The 12,191-nt window shown below is 38.8% G+C and overlaps 2 protein-coding genes across 9 annotated transcripts in view; both read right to left on the bottom strand.

The window, feature by feature from the left end:
* Positions 1 to 12,191, bottom strand: part of LOC127663077 (probable E3 ubiquitin-protein ligase MID2) — a 185,485-nt gene that overhangs the window by 36,745 nt on the left and 136,549 nt on the right. For 6 of the 8 annotated variants that reach the window (XM_052154498.1, XM_052154497.1, XM_052154493.1 and 3 more), the window contains 2 exons: positions 8,463 to 8,528; positions 6,283 to 6,378 (listed from right to left, as the gene is read on the bottom strand). In XM_052154498.1, the coding sequence (XP_052010458.1) occupies positions 6,283 to 6,378; positions 8,463 to 8,528 (162 nt within the window). The remainder of the gene's footprint in view (positions 1 to 6,282; positions 6,379 to 8,462; positions 8,529 to 12,191) is intronic. The other 2 variants (XM_052154501.1, XM_052154494.1) reach the window with 1 other exon arrangement.
* LOC127663079 (long-chain-fatty-acid--CoA ligase 4-like) overlaps positions 1 to 12,191 on the bottom strand; it is a 188,958-nt gene that overhangs the window by 81,761 nt on the left and 95,006 nt on the right. The gene's annotated exons all lie outside the window — the stretch shown is intronic.

Here is a 12,191-nt window from a genome sequence, read left to right as displayed (position 1 = left end):
TAAAAGGTCATTAATGAGCTCCAGTGATTGACCGTGGGCACACAAACGATCCTAGCACTGTTGAAGAAATGCCTCTGAGCAGAGGTCTGTTTTGTGGTCTGTTTTTGTGGTAGCACTTTTTACTGTGTATCTTTCCCATATGCTGTCAGATGGGGTAGGTCTGAGAGCTCTAAGTGCATGGCTGTATGAGGGGCTCCTCTGGGGCCTGCCTCATCACCGCAAAGTCCAAGTGGCCCTGTTAAAAATGGATGAGAGAGAGGCATATGCATCACAGCATGGAGGCCCTCACCACATTGCTGCACACAAGTCCACTCTGTGGAACACCAACAAAACAAGCCTGCCCTATGCACTGCCAGGCTAATAACCCACAGTGGCCCAGTGGTGAGAGAGAGGAAGAGAGGGCATATGGAATTTCAAAGAAAGGAGTGATGTAAGATCTAAGCTTCAGATCGCACAAGGTAGGCTAAAGTAAATTCTCATGTGTAAGTGCAGGAATTTACAAAGACACCTTCACTCCCCTGACAGCATGAGTAAATTCTCTCTTAAACTGTTTAATGTTAGCGATGACACTCTGTCTAATGGAATCAGTGCACTATGATGTCATAGACTATATTTCATATAGTGCTTCCAAACAAACCCCTGTAAGGTAAACATCTGGGTAGATGCTTCCGTAATAGCTCACTTTTGTCACTAAATGACATTAAGTAGATGTTTGCAACGTATACGTCATGTTTTAACCAGGTATAATGCAACAAGCTATTTCTCTGTCCATAGAAAATATGAAACCAATCACAGCCAATCAGAACACATTTTGTTTAATGTAGTTATAATCAGTGGGATTTTGGACCAATAAGATTTAACAGTGAGACTACTCTGTATAGACAATAGCCAATTTTACTACTTCATTACCATGATTATGTAATGTCATCAAACCCTAAAACGACTGTAAAAATTTCAATTTAAACAACTTTACATCTCAAATAATGCACAAGTTTTAAAAGAAGAATTAATGCAAGTGCTTTTATAAAATTACAAGATTTACCTATCTGTATTTAAACCCTCTATAAATTGGCCACATTCACTTCCATTGTAAGTACCTCACTGAAACCTTGAGTTGAAATACATTTTTGTGGTAATCAACATTATGCTACAAATTCTTAATGTTTAAGTTGTGGCAGAGTAAAAATGTGCACCACTCCTTTAATTATCCACCATCCAATTACCAGGAGAGGGAGCTAGCACATAAAATGGCTGCTGGTTAATACACTGAGAGTGACACTGGCTTTGTCTCGTTTGGAAGGATGCGTCCTCCGGAGGTTGCATTTGTCGGCAGCATACGTCATCGAGGCTGTCTCGTTTAATTGAATTTTATTGTATTTCTTTTATTGGGAAAAAATGTAAGTGCATATACATAAAAGACATTGACAATAGATAAAAAATATATGAAAAAGAAAGACAAAAAATTTAACAAGACAGCCTCGATGACGTGTGCGGCTGACAAATGCCTCACACCATTATGGCACACAACTCAGTGGCTGTGTCTTGTTTGGAAGGCTGCATCCTCCGGAGGTGTACACGTGTGGAGTTAAGGAATGTGATTGGAGGAAAGAGAAAAAAAAGAAACAATGAAGTGAGTAAATTAAGCAGTGCTCATCATTCGAGACTGGCCTGAAAATTCAAAGCCATTGTATGCACCTGACTTGAAGCGGAGTGGCATGAGTTGCAAGGAACTGCAAGCAGTCTAAGGACCCACCAAGAATTGTTAATTGTGATTTGCTGTTATTGATCATATTTTGTTTGTGTAATTGGTAATTATGGTCATTATGGCAAAACAGTTACATTTTTGTTTCATCAGACCAGAACACTTTTATCCAAAAAGTAAGCTCTTTGTCCCCATGTGCACTTGCAATCTATAGTCTGGCTTTTTTATGCCGGTTTTGGAGCAGTGGCTACTTTCTTTGCTGAGCAGCCTTTCAGGATATGTAGATATAGGACTCGTTTTACTGTGGATATAGATTCTTGTCTACATGTTTCCTCCAGCATCTTCAAAAGGTCCTTTGCTGTTGTAATGGGATTGATTTGCACTTTTCACCCCAAACTACGTTCATCTCTATAAGACAGAATGCATCTCCTTCCTGAGTGGTTTGATGGCTGTGAATGAGTTTTAATGACTTCAACCTAAGTGTATGTAAACTTCTGACTTCAACTGTATTTTAGAAATCTGAATCCTTTTTTTTTTTCATTGAAAATACAATCACTTAATTTAAACACTTTCGTAACCGGTGGATTTAGAGCTATACTGGTTCAAAGTATTAATTTTGACAGATTTAAATCTGCCTGGCGCCTGATATCTTTCATGCAATTATTACTATTTACTTGAAGAATTTATTTAAATTGTAGTTTGGGACTTTTCACCATTACAAAGTACATTGAACTTAATCATTACTACAAAGATGAAAAGCAAAAACTAATACATAAAGGGCTGCTTGAGGTTAAACCCCTACATCATTTAAATGCACATGTTCTGTTAATGCCAGTTCATATTTACATACATTGGAAGTAGAGGTCTGCATTCCAGACCCGATTAGATTTCTTGCAGCACAGGATTACATTTCCGAGCTGAAGGCGGGAGTGGACGGTACTTACAATGAGTGGTGTGCGGGAGTGGGCGGTCAGAGAAGAGCCTGAAAATCTGATGTGGATATCTTTTTTTAATGTTATTAATTTATGAATCCAAAAAACAACACAAAACAATGATTATTATTTTATTTTACAACAATTTTTGTTGTTGTTTTTTTAACATAAACAGAAAATGCAATGTAAAAATGTGCACACAGCACATGCATAAAATTATCCAATATTTAGAGCAGGTGAAGCAGGTAGTCAAACGGCTTTAGAAGAATGGCAAAGTAAAGCATGGACATCAAAGAATGTCAAACTCGTACTGGAAAATGGTCAATTTAATGTTATGAAATCAACCTCAGGCAAGTCACATGGGCATCAGGTCACATGTCATCTGATAATAGCAATAACAGAAAAATAAAATGCTCTTTGTGTACACTTCTTGTTTATTTGTATGGCTTTTGACCTATGTGGAAATCAATGCGGGGCTGGAGTAAAATTCAGCGTGAAAGTTCGGGTGCGGGATACAAACTTGAGGGAGCGGGATGGAAAAAACAGTCCTGCACAGACCTCTAACTGGAAGGACCAAAAATTTAGACATCTAGACATTGCATTTAATCTCCAAGACATTTAATTAGCAGTTTCCTTTAAATCTGCATTACTTAACATTATCACACCTCCTTTAAGCCTCAATAATTTACTGTGTCTTTAAATAAACATGACACAGTGGACCTGGCCAGAGATGAAATATTTTTCTGGTGACTGACAAGTCATTCAATAAACATTTTCTTACATCAGTTTGTTATGAAAAATGTAACTAGGTTTAAATAATGAAAGAGAAAACCACAAATGTATGATGTTAATACCATTTTTTTTTGGACTCTTTAAGTCATTTTCATCACCTTGAGAGAGTTCATCGCAATGCAATATATGTATTTTGTGATTTATTGCTGAGAGCTGCTTTTAAAATGCTTAAAACATTTTAAATGTTTTAAAATATATGCCTTATTCCACACTAACTTATTCAGCTGTTTCTGAGCTACATTCTTTGTGTGCCATGAGCAGGGGGTGGGAATGCGCAGATTTTTTTTAACATACGGTTCATTTTGGATGAGAGACATGTTACACATGCAGTCCCCTTGAGGTTCAGCAAGACTGATTCAGCTAATGAAGCAACAATGCCTTGTCACCTGCTTTCATTTCATATACAACAAGGACGACCATACTGACAGAGTCATTAAAAGGATGCTTGCATTCGAATTTCCCTTGTGCCTGATGCCTTAGAGCTCATCTTCAGGCATCTTTGAATGCAGAGAGACTCACTCAGCCAATGTTCAAGGTGACATCATACAAAAAAGGCTAAATTTATCCATGGTACCTTGTTTGTCTTGCTTTTAATGAGCACTGATTTAAAGATAAAGGGTGCTAATTGACATTCAAAAGGACCGTTAATCATGTGTGGTAATGTTTCTTCAAAAATGACACATTAATATGCAGTACTTAGCTGCCTGCAATGTATGTGGTAAAGTAGCACTTTTATTACAAAACATGCAGACAGGAAAAAATTGTCATTACAGCAATATTATTGAAAATTAAAAAAATTACAAAAGCAAAAATCAATGGATAAATGATAAATGGACAAATTCATGTATGATCAAAAGTAGTGTATGATATAAGATATGAACAAATTCTAGAAATTAGAATGTTAATACAACATTCAAGGAAGAATTTAAATAATGTGAAATGTATTTATAGAAAACAATATCAAAAGCAAGATAAAAAAACAACAAAATTATAACACATACAACTGTCTGTTCCCTATAGCAAATACTTAATTGAAGGCCTGTCTACAAGACAACACTCCTGCAAATGCAGCTGACTTCCCAGTCCTCCATGAATATGTATAACAGGAACTAAACACTTCACAGTCACAAATTATGACTCTTATACACTCACCTAAAGGATTTGAACACCTGTTCAATTTCTCATTAATGCAATTATCTAATCAACCAATCACATGGCAGATGCTTCAATGCATTTAGGGGTGTGGTCCTGGTCAAGACAATCTCCTGAACTCCAAACTGAATGTCAGAATGGGAAAGAAAGGTGATTTAAGCAATTTTGAGCGTGGCATGGTTGTTGGTGCCAGACGGGCCGGTCTGAGTATTTCACAATCTGCTCAGTTACTGGGAGTTTCACGCACAACCATTTCTAGGGTTTACAAAGAATGGTGTGAAAAGGGAAAAACATCCAGTATGCGGCAGTCCTGTGGTCGAAAATGCCTTGTTGATGCTAGAGGTCAGAGGAGAATGGGCCGACTGATTCAAGCTGATAGAAGAGCAACTTTGCCTGAAATAACCACTCGTTACAACTGAGGGATGCAGCAAAGCATTTGTGAAGCCACAACACGCACAACCTTGAGGCAGATGGGCAACAACAGCAGAAGTACCACTCATCTCCACTACAAATAGGAAAAAGAGGCTACAATTTGCAAGAGCTCACCAAAATTGGACAGTTGAAGACTGGAAAAATGTTGCCTGGTCTGATGAGTCTCGATTTCTGTTGAGACATTCAGATGGAGAGTCAGAATTTGGCGTAAACAGAATGAGAACATGGATCCATCATGCCTTGTTAGGCTGTTGGTGGTGGTGGTGGTGTAATGGTGTGGGGGATGTTTTCTTGGCACACTTTAGGCCCCTTAGTGCCAATTGGGCATCGTTTAAATGCCATGGCCTACCTGAGCATTGTTTCTGACCATGTCCATCCCTTTATGGCCACCATGTACCCATCCTCTGATGGCTACTTCCAGCAGGATAATGCACCATGTCACAAAGCTCGAATCATTTCAAATTGGTTTCTTGAACATGACAATGAGTTCACTGTACTAAAATGGCCCCCACAGTCACCAGATCTCAACCCAATAGAGCATCTTTGGGATGTGGTGGAACGGGAGCTTCGTGCCCTGGATGTGCATCCCACAAATCTCCATCAACTGCAAGATGCTATCCTATCAATATGGGCCAACATTTCTAAAGAATGCTTTCAGCACCTTGTTGAATCAACGCCATGTAGAATTAAGGCAGTTCTGAAGGCGAAAGGGGGTCAAACATGAGTTTATGAACTCTATTTAAGGTTTTCTCTTTCTTACTTACCACGAGTTCATTTTCAGAGAAGGCAAAATTCTAGTCTCTTTTATTCATAAAGGCGGCATTCACCTACATTGATACACTTCTAGCATTTGGCTCAGTAGTTGAATTAAAAGAAAATACATTTAAATGCATTACGACTTCATTTATATATGACATGAGTGAGTGGTGCAGAGGCATGCATAATCACATACAAACATACTTGCAATCACATAACTGCACAGCTAAAATCTCATACATCCAGGTGTATATTTTGATATTGCATTCCTCCATACAGGAATATCCCTACATATTCTAGCAAGCATTTGTTGATCAAGAGGGCAGTTTAAAATTAAATATTAGTAGCTAAATATCAGATCTATTTTTTTGGCAAAACAAAACAAAACATCTGGAGGATTTGGGCATTTGATTAAGGTGAATTGTACAGAACTTTAGTGAGATAAAATGATGTTGATGATAATGTGAGGCATGAATATTATAAAGAAAAAGAAGTAGGACATTTGGCCAGACTCACCTCCACCTGTTGGCAAATCTGGATGAGTTTGGCCATCTGGTTCTCCAGCTCACTGTTCCTCTTTACTAGATTTGTTAAGTTATTCTCCAGGGTTTGCTGTTGGAAAAGCAACGATATGGCATTTAGACAGAATGAATCCTTCTTTCTGCATGACACAGTTTTTCCATTCAATATTGTCATATGATACACACTTTGCACAAGAATATGAACAAACACATTTTCAACTTTTACATTTCACCCAAAAATGAACATTCTGTCATTATTCTTTTTTTGTTTTCAACTTCTATTGCCATTGTGCAGAGTACAGGTACAGAGCCATTGAAATGCAGTTGTTTATGCATATCCCAACTAAGCTGGGGACAGAGCGCAGGGTCAGCCATGAAACAGCGCCCCTGGAGCAGATAGGGTCAAGGGCCTTGCTCAAGGGCCCAACAGTGGTATCTTGGCGGTATCTTGGCGGTTTTGGCGTTCAGTCAGTAACCCAGAGCCTTAACCGCTGAACCACGAGGAATACATAGAGACATTTTGAAGAACCTTTGCACAGCTCTTGTCCATTAAAGGGCAGTTCATGGTGACCATTGCTGTCAAGCAATGACAAAAAACCCCAAGTAAAAATAAATAAATAAATAAAAGTCATCCATACGACTTGTGCACTATATTCTACATCTTCTAAAGCCATGATAGCTTTGTGTGAGAAACAGACTGAATTTTAAATAATTATTCACTGATAATCTTTCCCTCCAGGGTTCATGTTCAGATTAAAAAATGAAAGCAAAGTGCCACTGGTTCTTGTGTGTGACAAGTGAACATTAATGGCAGATTCAATTATGCAGAGAGAAATTTGAGAGCTGCAGTGGAAGGGAAGATTTTCTGTAAATTGCCATTCAGTATGTTACTCAAATAAAGCTATTGTATGGCTTCCGAAGACTTGAAACGTAATACATAATGTAATTTTAGGATTCCTTTATTATGCTTTTTGTCCGTTCTGGAGCTTGACAGGTTAGAATGAATTGTCTATGTATGTAAAGAAAGTACAGTACAGCAGTGTGAAGATTATTAAAAAAAAATTATCTCGTGTTCCACATAAAAAATAACACCATACAAGTTTGTAATGACACAACTACGTAAATAATGACAGTTTCATTTTTGGGTGAACTACCTTTCATATAAGTTTAAATGTAGACTGGGAATAAACAATTCTTGCAATCAGGCTTCTCCACTGGAATTTCAAATTGTATTACATAAAATATGTGCTTTCAAGAATAAAACTGTTTATGAGCAGCAAATTCATGTCCCCAGTGCTCCTTATCCACCTTTTTTTTTTACCTATTAAGGAAAACACGGAATGCTGATGATAATGTTAGTTTAGATGCACATGGAAGATGGTAACACAGAGTCCACTGAGATCCCACAAAGACAGATTAGATTCCAAACAAGCAACTAGGAGCAAATTAGTTCCACATCACGACCACTAATCATCTCTAACAAGAAACAATGCATGCTGGGCTGAGACTTTCACACTGGGGGGGCTTCCTAATTTATGAGCTATGGTGTCCACTCTGAAGAAACATGTTTTCAGTAATTAACATTTAAAAAGAGGTTTGAGGTCAAAACTAATGTTTAGGTCACTGAGACTCACGAAAAAGGGAAGGTAAAGTACTGTTACAGTACATCAAATATAGCACGATAATGGATTTTACTAAACATATACAAAAGATTTATAAAGTTAGTTGTTTCATTAGTTAAAGAGCTGAACATGCTGCATTACAAACAGAAGTTTCAAAGATTAATAAAGAGGGAAATCATAGTTTTCAGATCAAAGCGTACTGCCCTGTCATGCTACATGAGCAGATGTATGAAGTGATGACCCCAATGTCAGGAAAAAGAAGGGAAAGACAGGAACATGGCATTGAGATGAACAAATTATATTAATGGCATGAGCGCAAACAAAAGAAGCTTAAGTGGACTCAAAAGCAGCAGCGATTTGAACAACAACATCGACATACAAATTCGAGAACAGAGCCTTTTTCTTCACTTGTTTTGTGTTGTTTGGCTATTCATGCATGTGTGATGCAGCCCGACTCTGCCCACCTGCCTGTCCCGCACCCCTCGTCTATGGCCTGAAACCCAGCCTTGCACACATCCAGTAAATAGATTGTAAAAGCCAGATGGTGACTCACCGCAGCGCTTGTCTTTGAGGCCTCCATAACCGCTTCAGAAACTCTGGCAGGGCTCACTTGAAAAGCCTATGAACACACACATAGACAGAGAGCCTTACTGGTCTGGCCCGCTTTGTGGCGCTTAAGCTGATGGATGCAAGTACTATTGCCTCTGCTCTGTCCGTGGTCTCGTTTTCAGCCTCTCTTTATCACTCTTTCTCTGCCGGGTAAGTGGACTCGAGGCACCTTGGAGCAGGTGAGGGTGTCGATCTCAGACTGCCTATTCTCTGTGCAATGATAGCTTGCTTTATTCGGGGACTGATTGCGTCAGGAAGTCGCATAGGCATTTGCTTGGTGTGTCAGCATTTTAAAATTCAAACTCACCCAGTAAGGACAGATGGGGGTCATTAATTAAAGACTGAACAGTCGAGGATGATTTATACATCAAAACCAAGAAGCACCTCCCAGGAGACAGAAGACAAGCTGCCAGGGGTGTGCGAGCTTATAGTCCAATTGGAGAAAAAGAGAGAGAGAAAGAGAGAGTATGTGTTGAAAGCAAGGAAGTTAGCTCTTTCTTGGAAAGAAAGTAAGAAAGAAAGAAAGACATGGAAAGAGAGAAAAAGTAGTACTTCAATGGCCTCAGGACACCAGGCCTGTTGTGGTTCGGGCAGAACTAGTCTGAAGTGCACTCATTAAAGCAGACACTAGACTTCAAAGACATAAACAGAACCGTGCGAGAGGAAGTGAAGAGAGAAAAATACAAGAGAAAGTCCTATAAGCAAGAGAGTAAAAAACAAACAAACAGAAAACGAACAAGATACAAAGTGAACAAACAGAAAGATAAATAACACTCTGGCATCACTCTGGAGGCAGTGGCATGACTGAGCTGACAAACTGACAGGAATTAAGCAATGAGTGAGTGAGAGTGAATGAGAGAGATATACTTGTCACCAATATCTAGACCGTGTTTTGTCATCGTTTTTTCCGGCACTCAAACATACTAGCCAGTAGTTGGTTGTTGTTGCTTAGGAAACCTAACATACATCCTACATACAAGTGCATAGACTGGGACATCTCTGATCTATTTCAGTCTTAAGGCCTCAGCCCCAAGCTCTTCATTCAGAGGTTAAAAAAAGATGAAAACAACTGAGCAACGAAATTCTGTTTACGAACATTCAGACACTGGTCACACCAATGGAGAAGGTGTTCAGAGGAGCATTTAAAAACAAAAAACACTCAAGACTTCATGTAAAACTTCAACTACTGTGACATTAAAATCTTTTATCAATGACTTCATGCCTCATTCTATCAGTAGAATTCACATGAGATCAGTAAAAGCAGCTGTATTAATTAATCAATGAGGATTTTAAGTAGATAATGTTTAATCTGTCTTGTTCACATTCTGAATTCATAGAGCGACTATGCTAACATAGTCAATACAAGGTCATTCTATGTGATGATTAGCCTTCACTCTGTTCTTATAAGTTATGATGACACCGATACTAATGACAAATAGGTGAATAAAAGAATACAGACAAAGAATTAAGATGGCACATGAGTGAAGCAGCAAATTAAGCAAAGGTATGAATTTGAACTTAAAGTGTATTTGAGTAGATTTGATTCTTTTTGTGGACTAATTTATATATATTTTTTAAATCGCGTGACATGTTCTTGGAAAATGTCTCTATGCGAATGATCATACAGATGCAGGACAATTTGCACCAGTTTGCTAATAACTGTGCACAGTGTTCATGTTGACTGATCTTGACTGACTGAACGGAAATTAGCAGTCAGCCTCAAAGTGGGTTGAGCTACAGGTCACACCTACCGATGACATGGACCAATGGCAGTAAGGTGTATAGCAGCCGGTAAGAGGTTTTCTGGAAATGTAGCCCTGGCGAGATATTACGATCCACCAAAACAAACTCAAAAACACCTTTTTGGACATATTATGTTCTAAATGAGGTCACACTCATTCATTCTTCGATTTATGCAGGGGCCTTTAGACTGTTTTCACACTTGCAGCAATGAAGGGGTGTTCACATTGACTGCAATTTGCAGATGTGACAACTACCGTTGGATAAAGCAGTCGAGTAGGAACGGCAACTAACAACCAACAGCACAGAGACAAGCAACCTTCTGCAATTTAAATACTGTCAGTGTAAACATCATTAAATAAATGCAGAATACTGTACTTCACTAAGAAACAACATATTACCAATTGCAGTTAAATTCTGCAAGCAAGGCCAAATTGCTTTCATACCAATTGTGTACCATGCTGGTGACCACATGAAACATAACCCAGAGCTATATTTTCAAGCAACTTGGTGCCCTTACAGTTTCGGAAAACTGCCTTCACACCTACCAAATTAATCAAACTGAGTCTGAACCGAAAGCTCTAATGTGAAAAGTTGGAATGCCTTTTGCTAAAAAAATCTAGAAGTAGCGCAATTAATAGAAGGCATTGCAGGTGTCTCGAGATATGTTTTTAAAAGCGGAAATTCTTTTAACTTGACACCCCTTCTAAAAAATTTGGCTCCTGTGTGAGACAATGAAAAATTTTGAGAAGTGTCATAATGGTCCAAGGTGTCTGTCTAGCGCAAATGTACATAGAAAAACAGCGCAGATTAACACAAAAACACATTTGTTGTAAATGGTCCCTTAGCCTTATTATCTTGTGCTTCAAGCTTGACATGCTACATGTTAAATCGATTCAGCCTGACTGGTCCATGTCATCAGATATGGAATTCTCCCAGATACCCAAGCTAGTGAAGATGTACAAGATATCTGCGGAATTGCTGTTTCTTACTCTCACTGCAGACATTGCACACTTTAATACATGTGTGTTGCGTCCATTAGAGTTCTGGGTCAGAGCAACAACAACAACAACAAATCATGAAAAAGAATGAAATCCTGAGGCGAGAAAACACACTTCAAAGTGGGTGTTTAATTATTTGGTGATCCTCTTCTCTTGTGTTTTGTAGAGCGAGCACAATTTGGAAACACAACAATGCTTCACGCACAACGCTAACAACAGGCGGTTGAGTGCGTGTATGTGTCAGCAACCAAAGCCTGCTTGGAGATGTCACTCGTGCTGGATAATATTCCATAGCAGCACTCTCCAGAGAGACACAAACTCAGTCTAATGAGAAGCCACTGCTGTTTCTTACCAGCCTACACTCTTCTAATTAATTAGACTGAGTCATTTAATTCTGTTTACATTACCCTTGTTTGAGGCTACTCTAGGGAGTACCATTAAACTTTTAACATGGTCGAATACCCCTGCTTCCTTCCTTCAAAAACACAAAAATCAATCCTTGATGCCCTGTTTAAGGCTTTGACCTACATCAAACAGTCTAGCAAGCCTTTACTTTTAATTTAAATGAAAAGGTATGGTTGAGGTCACAAAGCCCAGGTGTTTTTTTTTTTTTTCATGAGAACATCCTTTCGTTGACTGAACAGTCTCTAATACGACAGGGGCAGGGTACATCCACGTATGCCACTGGGAACGGATCAACCATATGACAGTCAGCAGCCTGGGGAGCCAAGGCAGAAAGACATCTTCCTCCACAGACTAACCGGTTTGAAGGTTAAAGGGACGAGTGTCAGAGGAATTATGTGCTCTCGTGAGGAAGACAAATCCCTTGAGGGAAAATGTATTTCAAGCACCATAACTTCAGAAGAATTGGTTAGTGTTAATTATACCCAAAAAGACCATTCAAGGAAAAATGAATAGCTCAATAAATATGG

The sequence above is a fragment of the Xyrauchen texanus genome, chromosome 23 (assembly GCF_025860055.1).
Source record: "Xyrauchen texanus isolate HMW12.3.18 chromosome 23, RBS_HiC_50CHRs, whole genome shotgun sequence".
In the NCBI taxonomy this organism is placed as follows: domain Eukaryota; kingdom Metazoa; phylum Chordata; class Actinopteri; order Cypriniformes; family Catostomidae; genus Xyrauchen; species Xyrauchen texanus.
This window is presented reverse-complemented; position numbering and strand designations above follow the sequence as displayed.